Source organism: Ixodes scapularis, unplaced genomic scaffold (assembly GCF_016920785.2).
Source record: "Ixodes scapularis isolate PalLabHiFi unplaced genomic scaffold, ASM1692078v2 PGA_scaffold10__122_contigs__length_95168666, whole genome shotgun sequence".
NCBI lineage: Eukaryota > Metazoa > Arthropoda > Arachnida > Ixodida > Ixodidae > Ixodes > Ixodes scapularis.
In genome coordinates this window covers 88,160,536-88,178,846 of record NW_024609836.1, presented here as the reverse complement: position 1 = coordinate 88,178,846, position 18,311 = coordinate 88,160,536, and the positions used below count along the sequence as shown (strand labels likewise).

Genomic DNA, 18,311 nt, shown 5'->3' with positions numbered 1-18,311 from the left:
GTGCAAACTTCACACCTAGAGTGTCAGAAGAATCCACGTGACGTAGTATCATACGGTGTCAGCAAAAATGCCACTGATATCAACCAACCGCAAAAATGGAAAGGTCCAATCTCGCGGTTTCGTAACTCTACTCTTTCGTGGGAAGTAATAGGTACCGCGGAGAGATGTCTACACAAAGAAAGGCGCAATACTACGTGTTTGACCGAAAACAAAACATAAAAAAACTTAATCGGTGAGAACACCCCAGCTGGCTGTTTACCTTTTCTGATAGCGTCCCTTTGTGACGGAATAACCGCGTTCATGATAAGTTGATTGACGCGCGGCTCTTACATCTTGACCTTTCGTGGTTAGAGCGGTTTATATTCGGCGACTGAGGACTGCTTCGGCAGTTCACCAGGCGACAAAGGGTGTACCACGTCCTTTCTTGAGTCACCATGGCACTCAAGTTCCTCGTTTTGTTGGCCTTGCTGGGAGCGGGTAAGTTTGAACATTCCTATTCGCACTTTCCGAGCAAACTTAAAGCATATGCAGCTTAAGCTGAGAGAAACTAAATACCGTAGCTTGAGCACTATAAATTCGGCATCATATCTATATATATAAAAAAAAATTCGTTTGTAAAAAAAGAATTGTTTCTTACATATTTGTTGGATAGCTCACACCTGGTGCCTACTCTGCACATAAAATATTTTCCACAGATTTGCAAGTGCCTGCTTGATAAGCTTACAAATCTGTTCAGGTGCCTGGAGCACCATGAGGCATCAAAATGGCGGGAAGGCATCTGGGACTGAAGTCAAAATGGTTATACGAGATAAAAATATAAAACTTCCAATAGATTTATGTATAAAACGAAAACACTTGTAAAAAGTATTGTGTTCACGTTACTCAAAAAAAGTAATCGGCTACAATTATAATCACTCTTGGCGAAAAAAAAAGTGTTTAATTAGATTATGTTGGATTACTTGAGAAGAAGTTATCGGCCGTTCCATCAATAAGTAACCCCTACATTTAGGATTACTTCAGATTTTCGAAACGACAACTCTCTCTGCAGGTTTACAAACGGGTCATTTGAACTGTCCATTATTGGATTAGAATCACCGACCTGTAAACTACGTATCTTCTTAATCTATCCATTTTTCGTGAACCATCCGCCTGTCGAAGGCTTGGTTCGAGGATTCCTTGGTAGAAAACTTGCACAAACAAGAGGCACCATAAGTGGCAGGCAATAGTAACAGTTAACAGTTATTTTAGTTGTTCCAAAAGTATTGAGATTACTCTTGCGATTACTACTTAATAAAAGTGGTCAAATGATTACGAAATTACTCCAAAAAGTAATCGATTGCAAGTTTTTTTTATTACTTGGAATGAGTATACCACACACGTCTGTTTGTATCGTACATAACTCATCATTAACATAGTATGTCGTAGAACTGAAGAAAAAAATTCAAACAGTCAGAAATTTAAAACCTAGCGTTTCAAGGGCCGCTCGGCCCCTTAATAACGGATGACTGTTTATTTCCTTGTCGTCGTCTTTCAAAGTACCAGGTGTCATCATTTTCGAATTGTCTGGTGTCGGAAATCACCCGATGCGACTGTTACATTTTAAAGTTCAGGTTGTCTTTTGTCGCATTTTAAAGTCCTGACATAAACAGTCGCCCGTGATCAAGGGACCAAGCTGGCCTTGAAACGTTGGGATTTTCAAAATTCAGGCGTTTACACTTTTGTTTTGTTTCATTTTAATAATTCCTAACCAAGTAGATGCTTACCGAAAAGTTCGCTTTGAAATACTCTATCATTCACAAAATTCTTTCACGTCACAAATTATAAAACACCTAGAGAAAAGAAATTCTTTCGTAATCTGTATCTGTATAAATAATCCATACCCAGTTAAATTTCAACTTTTAAACGCGTATATCTTCGGAAAGTACGGTACAGGACGATCAGAAAATACTTGTAGCCTAAATGTGTTGCCTTTCCATGAGCGACCTAATATGACTTCCTTTGGCTCCAGCTGTTTCTTCGGAAGACAACAAGAAAAGCCCGGCACGCTGCTACGACCAGCATCCGCCCTTCGAGCAAGGCTGCGAAAAGAGCGCCACACTTTGGTTCTACAACGAGACTCTAAAGAACTGCGAGCCGCGTACAACTCCGCTGTGCGGGGACATCATGTGGAAGAAGAACGTATTCAAAAACGAAAAATTTTGTAAGAAACTGTGCAGAGGTGAGAGGGCAGCGTCATTATCCTTCACGTTTCAACAAAATCCTCGAAGGGAAAAAAAACGCCTAATCAAGGTTTCAATGAAAGATATTTGCCTGTATCTGTACTAAATTATATTTAGTGAATATTTAAGAAGTGAGTATAATTATCAAAGATCGTATGTAGAGCCAGTATCTAAAAGGGAAGGACTTCATTCCCTTTAGCCTAAGTAGCGTTACCATAATTTTTTTGTATAGCAGCGGAGTGCACAAAGAATGACGCTTCAACCGATCGACCCTTTCCAAAAGTGCGCGCTATCTGGTGGCTACAGCACTAAGTATCAGAGTCCGGCATTGTTCGGGAACTTGCTTTGAGCATGTATTTGGCACAAGGACTATGTCAGAGTGTGGCGGGGACTTGGATCCTCATTGTTGCTCCTCTATAGGCTTTTGAAAAGCGTGTATTGGTGACAAACACTAGAGACAGAGGGGGTTCAGTTTCTGCAAGCAAGAATCAGCGGGAGTTCAGTTTCTGAGAGTATCTACTCCATTCACCAAGCGGGAAGAGCGAGCCGCACACTTCGAGTAAGCTTGCCATAAGTGTTCTTGTTTTTATTATTATTATTACGTTCACACCTGACGTTAACGAGCTTCGGCACTATCTTATCTTCGCTGTTATTTTTATCTCGCCTACAAATCCAGTTTTGACGTTGGCTAGCGTAGCTTAAGTTAGCTTTTCCAGAACCCCACCGTGGGTTGGATCTGCACACGTGGGCATTTTGTCCGCTGAGTGATGACAGACGCCTAGAAAGCTGATTGGTCAGGGACGCCACTCCAGCTTCAAATCAAGCCAGGTTAGCCAATCAAGGCTTCGAGATAAGATTCACCGAGACTTTTGGAAAATGACGGCTAGTTTATTTATACATTATCTTAGTATGCACTCTAAAAATGTATGTGCGTCCGCTTTCCCGCAACACACTCGGAGAGCCAATCACCGCAACTTACGGAGCCAGCTCAGCGAATGACGATCCGGAAACATATGTTTAGATCAAAAAACGCAGTCTGAGTTGTGACATTAAGCAATGCAAAACGTCACGATTGCATTGCTTAATGTCACAACTCAGACTGCGTTTTTTGGTCTAAAGATATGTTTCGGCATTGTCATTTGCTGAGCTGCCTCGGTAAGTTGCGGTGATTGGCTCTCCGAGTGGTGTGCGTGAAAGTAGACACACAGACTGTTTCTAAAGTGTACAGCGTGTTCCAAGAAAAAAAAAATTACCTCAAAAATAAACTGCGCATCGCCCAGCGCAGTTCATTCAAATGTTATATGTGATATTTTGAACATTCTAATGTGAAAGTGGGGCCCGTTTCAGTAATTGGCGCCATTCAGCTCCATGTAATAGAGAGCATCGTCGCCAGCCAATTTCCCATTGAAAATGTAAAACAATCAGTTACAACTTTCCAATAAAATAACTCTTAGTGCTGAAACTTTTGCGTTTGGTTCGGAGCACTAGGTTCTCTCCATTTGGGCGGATAATGAGCGTTTAGCGATGCGTGGTTTATTTATGCGCTAAAAGAAAGAAAAAACTGTAAATTCGTTTTTGGGGGGACACCCTGCACTTATCCACTCAGAAATCTTTGAAAACATAGCGCCCCGCGAAGTCCTTGAAACACTAATCATGGGTCTTTTTTAATCGACTCACTCAATGAGATGGATTATTTTCATCACGGCGTAATGACCACACATGTTTCCTCAACGAAACGGGTCGTCGAATGTTTACCCATCTTGGCTCGCATGACCGTTCGAGCGAGAGAGCTCACATTCCTCGTATTGGTTAATCAAAATAAGGGAATAGTTCGTTCACTTACAGCGTAGGAAATGCATGGCAGAGCCATTATATATATATATATATATATATATATATATATATATATATATATATATATATATATATATATATTGGCTTCTCCCGCACTCTTATTAACTGCTGAAAGCCGAACACCATCTGATCGCCCCGATCGGGGGATGTTCGGCTGTCATGACGCCCTGCCTCTCTTGCGTTGCCAGTGACAGTAATAATTTCTATTCAGGTTTTTTTTTTTTTTTTTTTTTTTTTTGGGGGGGGGCAGTATTGATGCAGCAGCTTAATGAGAGTATAGGTGAAACAAAAGCGCAACATTGGTACGAATAATATGAACGCCCGAAGGAGAAACAAATCAATATTTCCGATTTACAACGTTTGAAATATACTTTAATGTATTTACGTTGTTGCGAATGTCAAAAGGATTTGCTTCCTGTGATATTCCCCTATTTTACCTCTATAGGCAGTTTTATAATAGCGTATACCCAAAACCATATCGTAAGTAAAAGAAATAGCGTCGTAGCCATTGCGCATGCGCGGACCCGAAATCGCGATTTGGATTGGCGAGTGGCGAGGACTTTATTTCATTGCCTAAGCGAAAAATCTTTTTGGTACGCTATTCTAAAACTCGCTAATATGCTGACGTGTAAAGGGTGTTAAACTCGGACCCCGTCAATTGCAGATCCCGTGCTGGGAGACTGCGCCGCCCCAGAGCCAGAGGATGTATGCCGAGGCAACTTCCGCATGTACAGGTTTAATCCTGACAAAATGCGATGCGAATGGTTTTCTTACGGAGGCTGCGGTTCCAAGGAGGGGCTGTTCGAAACGCTCGAAGCATGCCACGCCAAATGTCAGAGTAAGGTCTTACCCAAGTGGTTGCAGCTAAGCTATGCTTCCATACCATAGTTCGTCTCATTCTACGATGGACTAAAGGACAAAGTCACGGGCCGCCAGGTCCAATCACGTTCCACGCTAAACTATGACACGCTTAGCATTGATTCGAGGTGGACGAATAATGCTCCGAATCCAAAAGTGCTGCATCATATTCATGGCTTCGACACTGTAAAGAGCCCGTATGTCGTGGCTTTCTTTGAAATGTAAAATTGTTGAGTCACTCAGTGCTTTTCGATCCTAACCACCATCCCATTAGTGATCCGAGACGCGGGCACCGATACATGCATCGAAGCGAAATATTACGCAACTTCTAAGTGGCTCGTGATTGGATCTGGCGGTCTGTGGCCTCTGCCTTTAGTCCATCGTAGGGTGAGACGAAGTATAGTTTACTCTATGGCATGAGTTGTGTTTTATTGGACAAAAATACGTCCATCCAACTGTTTTCCGATGTGTTTAAGCTGTGAATGCGCCATAAAATTCCTCTTACCGAACGACATGTTTCACACTCTTGAACCCGTTTAGTGAAAGCGATACCTTTATAAAATGAAGTGTCCCACTTTATTTGGTACTTCTTTTTTTATGTTATAATAGAAGAAAGCCGTGAGCCTTCATTTGGATGGTTTGCTGTTGAGTTCTTAATGCTTAGATGTGGTTTGTTAGGTATTTATATGAGGCAAACATTGCTATGGGAATACAGTGAAACATAATATGCGAGTTCAGTAATATTACGGAAGTGCCGCGTTTTGTTCTTTCAAAAATGGCATCGGCGTTGTTGCTTCAACTATCGCAAACAAATATCGTGTGACACTGTTAGTTCTTAAAAACATGTGAGCTAACACTTGTGTTTAAAAATGCTGAGACAAGTAACCGTTAGAAGGTCTATGTAATATGTCCCACTGGTTATCCAAGTGTTATTTACAATGTTGGCTATTTTGATTTATTCTCAACATTAGTAGTGCTAAGCTCTTCCTTGAAGATCGCGTAAATTTATTATATCATAGAGAAATACGCTTTATTCAAATGTTTTGTTCTTATACATTCATAATGCTAGCGAAATTTTTATTGCGAATATGCGTTTTAAGGCATGCTGATTACTACCCGCGTTTCTCTCAGAATTCGAACAAGATCCATGTGTCTTGCCCATCGACGAAGGCCACACCTGTAAGTCAGGGACAGCGATGCCGATGTACGGCTTTAATGCGGCGAGCCAGAAGTGCGAAGAGTTCGAATACAAGGGCTGCGGGGGCAACGGAAACAACTTCCTCGAGAAACACGAATGCTGGTCCACCTGTGCAAGTAAGCCACGTTGGCCTTTTTTACACATCCAACTCGACTTTTTTTTTTATCATTATGAGAACACAATACAAACATTGTACGTTTTCTCGTGACGATAACATATGCCATATTAATTGTCTTAAAACAAATCACATTTGTTTAAATTTAAACGAAAAAAGTTACAATATATAAAAAAAATTAACTGCTCATTTGGTCAAAAACAATTATGCCATTTTCCACCTAACCCTCTATAAGCAGCAAAAAGAGTATTTTCTTCGGGACTGAAGTTTATTCTTTTTTTTAAACGAGGGTTCCCAGCTTTAAAAATAATTTCATATGCATGCTGTGAGTTCCAATCGAGAGGTTACGACTTTTCCTCGTGGTTAAGAAAAAATTTAATAAAAACATGATTTATTATTAAATGAATATTTACATAGTCAACGAGAGCTTAGAAAAAAAGGAGCACAGGGCGGGTCTCGTGCATCTAATTATCGCCCTACAGCCAATGATATTGCCACATTTCTGGGCAAGAATTCCGACAGACCAATCACGAAGCAACTATCATTAACATGATAAGACACGCCCTGCCTTTTCTAAGCTTTCAGTGCCTATGCGGAGCGCAAGTTCGTCTGCTTGTTTGACGGGGGTTGTGGTGACGTCAGAGAGACGCCGAACTCTGATTGGCTCGATTGAAAGGATAGTGGGTAGGCCTCAAGGCAGCTAAGCATTCAGGTCTACCCACTATCCTTCAATCAGAGCCAATCAGAGCTGGGCTTCTCTCTGACGTCACCACAACCCCTGCCAAACAAGCAGACGAGCTTGCAGTCCGCATAGGCATTCGGGAGCCGACCCACAGTCATACTGTGGGACATCAATGAAAATAAACGTAATCCACATTTGAGAGCAACAGAAGGACGGTAATGTGAACGTTACCTATTCTGCGACGTCCCGGCGTACTGTGTGATCACGTGACACATCTTCATTGTTTTGTACCCAGAGCACGTGAAGGATCCGTGCAACTTCCCCATCAATGGAGGCCGCCCTTGCGGAAACAAGAACAGCCAGACCGTCTTCGGTTACAACGGAGCCACCAAACGCTGCGAGCAGTTTGGTCACCACGGTTGCGGCGGCTACCCCAACAAATTCGCGACGGCTGAGGAATGCTGGAAGAACTGCACAAGTACGAAACGATGCGATTAGGACTGTTTCTGCTCCTATCATTGACTCTACAGCATGTAAATGAACGCTTCTAACCTGTTTTTGATGGTGCGCAAAAATCAACTTCTCCACGTATCGCGCTGCGATTTCTACAGAGGTGCGGCTACGTGGTAGAGGCGTGGAGTGAAAATATCAATAGATGCAGCTTAGCTTTAAAAAAAAAAAAAATTTTTTTGGGTTATCTGGTACGGCATTTGCAGATGACGTCATGACCGGGCTCGTCTAGTTGTATATGCTGCCGAAAGGTGGCGCAACGTGAGAAACGAGAGTTAATGTAGTGCCTCGACCGATCATCTCCGTACCAAAAATGGGGAGCCACGAGGGATTTAAGTTCCTGGTTTCTTATTAAGTTCATTTTTAATGAATTAGTTATCGCACAATTAAAATTTTACATTAGAAAGACGCGCGCCGGCATAGTGAAGAGTTCCCGAAGATCGTCTGCTAAGCTCGGCGCCGGCGCGCTCGACGCTTCCGACATCTGTTGGCGCCAAATTTAACTAGGCGAGCCCGGTGATGACGTCGTCTGCGAATGCCGCTGCAGATCGCCCAGAACAAGTTTTTTTTTTTCTTTTTTTAAAACAAGATACTATCACGCATCGATATTTTCACCCTATGTTTTCACCATAAGCATAAGGTAGCTACGAGCGCGAGCTAGCCCGCTCTCCCAGCTTTGAGGCGCGCATTTCTAGCGCGACTGCATGGTTCTGGGGAAGAACGCTTCCAAGCAGCGACCTGGCGCTCTCTTGTTTGTGGCATTTCCTGCAGTCTCAGCTTAAGGGTGAAAGTAGTATAGGGAGTATTCACTTGCGGCCATAGCAGTGTGCGCGACTACTGAGCGCGTGCTGACGGCGAGCTTCCACGGTACTTTTGCAACGTGAATTGCGCACCATCAAAATTGCCGGTCTTGGCAGCCTATCAACGTGAGCTTGTTCGGAACATGCGCTCTAAACAGCGCCTCCAAACATGGCGTCCAGCGAACACCCGCTATAGGGGGTATTCACTGGAGCCATATTTGAAGGCGATGTTTAGAGCGCATGCTCAGAACGAGCGCACATTAATAGCTTGCTAGGACCGGCAATCTTGATGGTGCGGAATGCACGTGACAAAAGAACTGTGGAAGCTCGCCGTCAGCCCGCGCCACGGTGTAAGATAATACTCTTCAGGTGAAGACAGCGCGCTCCTCGCGCAGCGCAGATAAAGTTCGCTTTTCACTCTCTCTCTCTTTCTCTCTCACACTATGGTTTCAAGCGGCGCCGGCAGATGGCTCGTCGACCCGTGGGCACGGCGAAGACGGCTCGTGCCGCCTCATGCTCCACACGGGCAGAGCTCCACCGAGGTTGTCGCTCGTGCAGAAAGACCACGGTGTACCGGGGTGTCATGGCAACGAGATAATTTTTTTCACTCTCACACAGTTTCGCCGTTTGGCCGCCGGCGACACTGTCAGCCGCGGGCACGGTGGCCGCGGAATGATGCAGCCTTTCAGATGCCCGTCGAACGAACACTATCTAATTCCTCGGGCTGCGCGTTCAGCCCCGCCGTGTCCTCACCTAAAGAGTGTATCTTACACCGAGGCCCGCGCTCAGTAACCACGCACACAGATACGGCCGCCATTGAATACTCTCTATAGTACAGGGTGAATCAAGGACACGCCAGGCTCTTTAAATCGAACGGAAAATTCGGTTTCTTAGCCTATCGCGCTACGACTTTGTGCAGCGTTGCCCACAGATGGTGCTTTTTTTTTTTTTTTAATTTTGCGAAGAGCGAACTTACCTGAGGAAAAAGTAAACGAAGAAAATGGCTTAGCTCCTGTGGAAACGCAGCGACACCACCGTTCTGCAAACAACACGGTGCCGTTTCGCACGGGAGACAAGAGATGGCGCAAGCGGTCGCGACGCCAACTGCCGCCAACGAACGAGCAGACGACGCCGAGAGCCGGCCCTTTTGCAGAGAAGGAACTGCAGTTCCTTGCTGTTACCGCGCCTGTCTTTTTTGTTTCTGCGACTGTCGCCGCCTGCGGAACGCGCGTCGCTTTTGAGTCGAAAAGATCGTCTGCTAGAAAGGCCTGCTCTCGGCGCCGTATGCTCGTTCGTTGGCGGCGTTTGTTGCGCCATCTCTTGTCTCCCGTGCGAAACGGCGCCGTGTTGTTTGCAGACCGGTGGCGTCGCTGCGTTTCCATAGGAGCTAAGCATTTTTCTTTCTTTACTTTTTCCTCAGGTAAGTTCGCTCTTCGCAAATTTTACCAAACAAAAATGCACCATCTGTGGGCAACGCTGCACAAAGTCGTAGCGCGATAGGTTAAGAAACCGAATTTCCCGGTCCATTTAAAGAGCCTGGCGTCTCCTTGTTTCACCCTGTATATCGCGGCGCAATACGATGAGAAACGATTTTCGCGGGGAGACTACACATTTTCTTAGAAGCGTTAGTTTACATGCTAGAGAGTCATTAGTACAGCTTTAATAAGACGCAAGGCGTGAATTTTATGTTGAGATTCATGTGTCAATCACATTGACTGCGGAGCAATGATAAGGTTATTGACATTTGCCACGTCCAGCGCTACTTAATATCTCATTAACTATACATCTATACCTTTTAATGCCTTGTCCACTGCTTATAGGCACCGAATGAAACGCATTATTTTATGTTATAAAATATACTGACCTTGCTTTATTCTCACCTTCAATCGATGGAGCCACCAAGCGTAATAGAGATTAATGTTCTCTTTAACTAAAATTCTACGAAAATTCCGCGCGCTCAAGTGCAACAATGGCAAACATCCCTAATGATAGTTGAATATTTCTTTTTGGTTATACGCCAAATCACTTTGGATACATCAACTTGAGAAGATTGTAAGGTAAACACAGAACATCCAAATTGTTTATTAAATAATATTTACAGCGCTGATGATTTTAGCTCGCGGTGAAATAAAGTGGGAGAGGTTTTCCCTGTTGCATTAATTCTCGTGAATTGAGTTTTAATCGGCACGAAACTAATGAGAATATATCTCTCTTCAGGTTTGGACAGCTTAGAAAATCCTACGCGAAAATGTCTTAGACCAGCGGTGAAGCAGACCAAGGGAACCCACGTGAGGTATTTCTACAACATGACGTCGAACACATGTGAACGTTCGAGGTACTGGCTAAAGGATGATTCAAAGAATAGGTTTGTGACTCTGGAAGAGTGCGAGAGCACTTGCAAACGTAAGTATGACTTCTAAGTGTTTTTCACTGTTTCGTGTGTACAGCATGCTGCAAAGTTAGTGCAGACCCCATGTTTTCTATCTCGCAGTTGTCTCTATGTGACGCGATTAGCAAAGTGTAAACTAAGTTGACAAGGACTTATCGTGAACGGATCTTGATACGAGTAAAATTGTAGAACTCCAAAATCACAGACACAAAACGTGAGAAACCCTGTAAAATATCTAACCATTTTCCAGGGCACGTATTCTTTGCCTGCTGTTCACTGCTAAACTGCAGTTTTGTGAAGACATCAATGGGGTATAAATATGAAAACATTAAGATAACATATATAATCTCTTATTCGTGGCAAATTAAAATCAAGACTTTCAATGCGAGAAATGTGAACTCGAATTCACCGGGGGTTCAAAGAACGCCTAATGAAGAACGAACGGACGACCAAAATTTGGAGATAAGATTATTTCGTTAAACGAAATTTGATGCTGTAATACAACGACTAATTGTAGTGCCACATCACTTTAGTAAACTGGAACTTTCCGGTGATATTAATGACGCTACTCAGGGCGCGTGAGAAAATCCTTGGATGTGCATGGCATTGCTCCCTGGCCTTAGAAAATCCCTATTCGCCCCGAAATAATTCTCGAAGGAAACGAGAAAACTACTGTATGACTACTCGGCTTATGACTACACGACTAGTGTGATAACTTCGCTTCTTGCGGGCCGACATGAGAGTAACCTAAAAACGCGAAGGAAACCTTCTGCCAGACCCATGACTGGAACTGATCACATCGCCTCAAAGCTTTCAAGTCACGCATACTGTTCATTGCACGGCACCACTTACAAAAAGGGACCTGTAACAAATTTCTGGGGTCGGCCTCTCTTGTTTAGTTACATTGCCATAAAAACTAGAAAATTTAACAACACTCGCTCTACGTCACCTTCCGCCCACTTTGAAATTAATTTATGAAAGTTCAGCAATAGCTGTACTTTCATATATAAGAGCCCCTTTATGCCGATGTACTTCCCATGCTATTGCCGTCACCTCATGCTCGATAAAGACTATTAATTAAAAACTCTGCTGAAAAAAAAAAAGAACTCTTTAAACATTATAAATTTAAGCGTAACCAAGAAATGAATTCGTGCGTAAACTCAGAAAAACGTAAGCCGCTGGACTGCGGTCTCCAGTGAATAATTTACTATGACCTCGATTAGCTTGCTTTCAATGATATGGTAGATGGTATTTATAATCTAATGTGGTTTTATTTATTTCAGCTGTGTACGGGTCCTCAAGACGTTTGTAAGGCTACGACTATGATATGGAACCAAATAAACTGTCAACGATATCAAACCATCCGGTTCACTATTTCTTTATTTTTAGTGCATCATTAATATACTGTTTCAGTGTTGGAATTTTAGTAGGGTGCGAAGCAATTAAAGTTGATTAAAAAATAATACATACTTTTTTCTGTGTGTTCTGCCGGTTGTTTCATTTGAACCATAACTAATTTCCTTAGATAAATTAAGCTACATGACTCGACGCTTGTAAACTTTCCAAACAATGCCACAGAACATATATGTTAAAAAAGTAATAAAAAAAACTCCATACGCACGATTGCGTAGAGTTCGAACAAACGCCTCTGTTGTCCCGTTTACGTTCATTATTTCTGTTAAAACAAACCCCAAAAAGGTGCTCCGGAAATTAGTTTTGACCAAACTGTTCCCTGATGGAAACCTTAAAAATAATTATTTGCTTTTCCTCTTTTGTGTTTATGCGCCCTTTGTTGTAAAAACAAAAATTAGGTTGTGTGTATGTATGTTTATACAGCCTAGTACTTGGTCTGCCTCAACGGGCAACAAGCCTGCCAGCTGTAGACAAAAAAATTAGCCAGTGCAGTACAACAGCTAGCCTGGTGTCTTTAACGTGCACCACGGAGCAGTGATACACGACCACACGGCGGTACGATGCTCATTCAGATAAAAACGGGCAGAGGTGGGGATTGAACCCAGGATCCCTGGGTTCTGCAGCGCGAGCTTTCGCTCCACGTGGTCCGAGCTTCTTCAGTTTTATATAGCGTAATGTGTCTTATTTTGACCAAAAATAGCACATCGGGCTAGTCATATTTTATATAGCGTAAGGTCTGATTTTGACTAAAAATAGCACATTGCACTACTTCACTTTTAGATAGCGTAATGTCTTATTTTGACAAAAAATAGTATGTCGCACGACTTCAATTTTATATAGCGTAATGTCTTATTTTGACCAAAAATAGCAAATCGCGCTACTTTAATTTCAGATAGCGTATTTTCATCAAAAATGGCACATCACACTACTTCAATTTCAGGTAGTGAGATGTCTTATTTTGTAAAAAAAAATAGCACATTTCACTACTTCAATTTTTTTTTTCTAGCGCAATGTCTTATTTTGGCCGAAAATAGCACATCGCGCTACTTCAATTTTATATAGCATAATGTCTTGTTTTGACCGAAAATAGCAAATCGCGCTACTTCAATTTTATATAGCATAATGTCTTAATTTGGCCGAAAATGGCTCATCACGCTACTTCGATTTGAGATAGCGTGAAGTCTTATTTTGACCAAAAATAGCACATTGCGCTACTTCGATTTCGTTTAGCGTATTATTTTGACCAAAAATAGCACATTGCATTATTTCACTTTTAGATAGCGTAACGCCTTATTTTGACAAAAATAGCACATCGCGCTACTTCAATTTTATATAGCGTAATGTCTTATTTCGACCAAAAAAGCACATTGCGTTACTTCAATTTTGTTTAGCATGTCTTATTTCGACCAAAAATAGCACATTGCACTACTTCACTTTTAGATAGCGTAACGTTATATTTTTACAAAAAATACCACATTGCGCTACTTCAATTTCACACAGCATACTCTTATTTTGACCAAAATAGCACATTGCGTTACTTCAATTTTATATAGCAAGTATTATTTCGACCAAAAATAGCACATCGTGCTACTTCAATTTTATATAGCGTAATGTCTTTTTACCAGAGCACATCATGCTACTTCATTTTATATAGTGTAATGTCTTATTTTGACCAAAAATAGCACATTGGGATACTTCAATTTTATATAGCATGAAGAATTATTTTGACCAAAAATAGCACATCGCGCTACTTTAATTTCAGATAGCGTAACGTCTTGCTTCGACCAAAAATAGGACTCGCGCTACTTCAATTTTATATAGCGTAATGTGTCTTATTTTGACCAAAAATAGCACATCGCGCTTCAATTTTATGTAGCGTAATGTCTGATTTTGACTAAAAATAGCACATTGCACTACTTCACTCTTATATAGTGTAATGTCTTATTTTGACAAAAAATAGCACATCGCGCTACTTCAATTTTATATAGCGTAATGTTTTATTTTGAACAAACATAGCACATCGCGCTACTTCAATTTTAAATAGTGTAATGTCTTACTTCGACCAAAAATAGCACTCGCGCTATTTCAATTTTATATAGCGTAATGTATCTTATTTTGACAAAAAATAGCACATCGCGCTACTTTAATTTTATGTAGCATAATGTCAGATTTTGACTAAAAATAGCACATTGCACTACTCCACTTTTAGATAGTGTAATGTCTTAATTTGACAAAAATAGCACATCGCGCTACTTCCATTTTATATAGTGTAATGTCTTATTTTGACCAAAAATAGCACATTGTGCTACTTCAATATCAGATAGCATGTCTTATTTTGACCAAAAATAGCACATCGTGCTACTTCAATTTTATATAGTATAATGTCTGATTTTGACCAAAAATAGCACATCGGGATACTTCAATTTTATATAGCGTAATGTCTTATTTTGCCCAAAAATAGCACATCGCGCTACTTCAATTTCAGATAGCATAATGTCTTATTTTGACAAAAATAGCACATCGCGCTACTTTAATTTTATATAGTGCAATGTCTTTTGACCAGAGCACATCACGCTACTTCATTTTATATAGCGTATTGTCTTATTTTGACCAAAAATAACACATCGGGATACTTCAATTTTATATAGCGTGAAGTCTTATTTTGACCAAAAATAGCACATCGCGCTACTTCAATTTCAGATAGCATGTCCTATTTCGACCAAAAATAGCACTCGCGCTACTTCAATTTTATATAGCGTAATGTCTTATTTTTGGCCGAAAATAGCACATCACGCTACTTCAATTTGAGATAGCGTAATGTCTTATTTTGACCAATAATAGCACATCGCGCTACTTCAATCTTAGTGTAATGTCTTTTTTTGATCAAAAATAGCACATCGCGCTACTTCAATTTCAGATAGCGTAATGTCTTATTTTGGCCAAAAAAAACACATTGCTCTACTTCAATTTTATATAGCGGTCTTATTTTGACCAAATATAGCGCATCGCGCTGCTTGAAATTTATAATGCGTAGCCTTCTTTTGACTAAAAATAGCACATTGCACTACTTCAATTTCATGTAGCATGCCCTATTTTAAGCAAAAATAGCACATCACAGTACTTCAATTTCAGATAGAATGTCTTATTTTGACCAAAAACAGTGCATTGCACTATTTCAATTTTATATAGCGTAATGTCTTTTGACCAAAAGTAGCACGTGGCACATTTTTTCTAGCGTCTTTTGACCAAATATAGCACATCGAGCTACTTCAATTTTATGTAGCGTAATGCTTTTTGACCAAAAAATGCACATTGCGCTACTTGAGATTGCGCCATTTTTCACCGAGATACGATAGAGCTATTTTTCACCCAAATATAAGCTATTTTTCACCCAATGAGATTAAGCTATTTTCAGCCAATTAGATTGCACTATTTTTCACCCAAATATTAACTATTTTTCACTTAATGACAGTAAGCTATTTTTCACCCAAATATGAGATTGCACTATTTTTACCCAAATGAGCTATTTTTCACCAATGAGTGAGCTATTTTTCACCCAAATAAGATTGCGCTATTTTTCACCCAAATAAGATTGCGCTATTTTTCACCCAAATAAGATTGCGCTATTTTTCACCCAAATAAGATTGCACTATTTTTCACACAATGAGATTGCTCTTTTCCACTCAAATATGAAGATAGCGCTATTTTTCACCCAAATATGATAGACCTATTTTCACCCAATGAGCGAGCTATTTTTCACACAAATGAAATTGCACTATTTTTTCACCCAAATGTGAAATTGCACTATTTTTCACCCAAATATGAAATTGCACCATTTTAACCCAAATAAGAACTATTTCTTACCCAATGAGATTGTGCTATTTTTCACCCAAAATGAGATTGCACTATTTTCCACCCGAATACAAGATTATATGGAGCTATTTTTCACCCAATGAGATTGCAGTATTTTCAAACATGAGATTGCACTATTTTCCACCCAAATACAAGATATAGCTATTTTACACCCAATATAACATTGCCCTATTTTACACCAAATTGAGACATTGCACCAATATCAGCTATTTTTTCACCCAATGAGATTTCACTTTTTTACCCAAATATGATAGATTACTTTTAGCAAATATGAGATTGCGCTATTTCTCTCAAATATCATATTGTGCCATTTTTCATTCAAGTAACATTTTGCTATTTCTCGCTCAAATGAGATTGCACTATTTTTCACTCAAAAACGAGATTGTGCCAATTTTTACTCAAATATGAGGTTGCACAATTTCTCACTCAAATTTGTTGTGTACGTCTGCTCAAACAAATGTGCCGTCACCAGGAGTGTCGCATGATCGTAACAATTCGGACATGAAACTACAGGGCGATTCAAAGAGAGGCCAGGCTTTTTCAATCGACCGCAAAATTCGGTTTCTTAACCTATCGCGCTAAGACTTTGTGCAGCGTTGCCGGCAGATGGTGCATTTTTTTGTAAAATTTGCAAAGAGCGAACTTACCTGAGGAAAAAGTAAAGACAAAGGCTTAGCTCCTATGGAAACGCAGCGACGCCACCAGTCTTCAAACAACACGGCACCGTTTCGTACCCTCATTTCACTCTTCCATAGACACTGGATCAAGCTCATTTCTGAACTGCGAGTGCCTCAAGTTACAAATATGGTCGTCATAGTAAAGTAAAACGTGGCTCCCGAGGCACACGAGTCTTCTCGCACAATGCACTCGCGATAACACATCCACACGGCGTCAATTCTTGGTCGGTATCCGAGCATGTGAAGGCACGGAGACGCGGCACTTCAGCGTGCCAAGGAAGCTTCAATCACACCGCGACACCAGCGACTCGTTTTCGACGGGTGGTGCAGTTTTTTCATGGCACTCCGCTTTCGTAAAAATGTTGATGTTTTAAAAGGCAGGTCTTACCGTTTATGCAAGGTTTTAAAAAACTTCTTTGGTGAATGACGACGAAAGAGTGGAAACAGTCTTCAGCTGGCTGCTGCTAGCCTCCGCAACGCTCCAAAAAAGCAATTTTTCGACACAAAAGATGGCCAACCGGTGGCTGCACTTGGGGCTGCAGCGGCCAGAGGGATACATGATCCAGCAAATTGTCATGAAGATCAGTGGTCGTGACGTTTCAAGACCCTTTTCAAGGTCGTTAAGAAAAACTATTATGGTTATTTCTCGATTAATATCGGTTAGCGGTAAATAATTAAGTTATGTATTTCATAAATTTGAAGTTACGGTCTCATTGCAGTTAAGGTAACTGAAAAAATTGTGTTCCTGAAAGGTTTTCGGGTTCGGTTATGGTTTGAGCCCTTGGTTTCGTGCCCTATGCTGCCACCAAAAGTGGTCCCAAAGTGGCAACAAATGACGTCACAGAAGTGTCACGCTGTTGCATGTCACAATACTGGCGGTTGGTCGTAGAACGAGAAGCTGCAAGTAGCACAACCGAACGCGACTGTCGCTGTCGTCCCGGCAGCCGAAGCTTCTGTAAACCGTTGAACTGGAGAACGACTTGCAGCGGAACAGGCATCTGCCACATGCACCGCAGGATTGCGATTGGCGACAGCAGGCCACTTCTAGGACGTCATCGGGCGGAAATCGAGCTGCTCTTTTTGGACGCTGCAAACGCACCATTCGGAGACAGCTCCTAGGCATCGCAACGGTACAGTGTACTACAACACTTGGGGTAGTGTTTGGACCCAAGTGGCTCAGCAACAGGAACTCTTGACAACGCGTGTATTGAGTTTGTGGCGGCCACTGATCTCTATGACATAGAGATCAGTGGTGGCGGCGCTGTAGTCTAGTTACCCGGAAAAAATCGCGCAGCCCGCCACGTTTGGCGGAAAATGCGTTTAAAGTAGACGAAGCTACTGCTTTTTTTTTCCACTAAGCGGTATGTGCTTCAGTAAGCCGACCACGATTTCATAGTTCCGTGCATTCGATCGAAATATGTTGATTCTTGTGTGTTCCGATTTTGCGGATGTGAACGCGTAAGGGTAGCGCCAAAATGCCGTCAGCAAAACGGCGACAGAACTCTTGTTGCGCACCTGTTGCCAAACGGGCTACACCGAGCGAAAGGAATGAAAACGGCGTCCCTTTTCGACATTTCAAAGGACAGAGCCACAGGAGAATTTTGGGGAAAGAATCTGCAACGATCGGACAAGCGTTTTAAGAAACAAGCGCTGTCTGCGAGCTGCACTTCGAGCCTCGCTTCATCTTTCGAGACTATGTCTACATTATTGGCGGAAAGGAAGT

At 41.6% G+C, this 18,311-nt stretch overlaps 1 protein-coding gene across 1 annotated transcript; it reads left to right on the top strand.

The window, feature by feature from the left end:
* The first annotated feature begins 329 nt into the window (after nt 1-329).
* On the top strand, nt 330-11,987 carry LOC8028586 (actinia tenebrosa protease inhibitors). Its single transcript, XM_029979232.3, has 7 exons — nt 330-477; nt 2,009-2,218; nt 4,738-4,911; nt 6,063-6,245; nt 7,222-7,404; nt 10,454-10,639; nt 11,909-11,987. The coding sequence occupies exons 1-7, from the start codon at nt 435-437 to the stop codon at nt 11,935-11,937; spliced, it is 1,008 nt and encodes a 335-aa protein (XP_029835092.3). The 5' UTR covers nt 330-434; the 3' UTR covers nt 11,938-11,987.
* Nucleotides 11,988-18,311: the final 6,324 nt, after the last annotated feature.

What these genes read in the sequence shown, in the direction of transcription:
- LOC8028586 (XM_029979232.3), top strand. Translation starts at nt 435, where the DNA reads ATGGCACTCAAGTTCCTCGTTTTGTTGGCCTTGCTGGGAGCGG. An exon ending in TTGTAAGAAACTGTGCAGAG is followed by an intron (nt 2,219 to 4,737) that starts GTGAGAGGGCAG and finishes CGTCAATTGCAG; the next exon opens with ATCCCGTGCTGGGAGACTGC. An exon ending in ATGCTGGAAGAACTGCACAA is followed by an intron (nt 7,405 to 10,453) that starts GTACGAAACGAT and finishes ATCTCTCTTCAG; the next exon opens with GTTTGGACAGCTTAGAAAAT.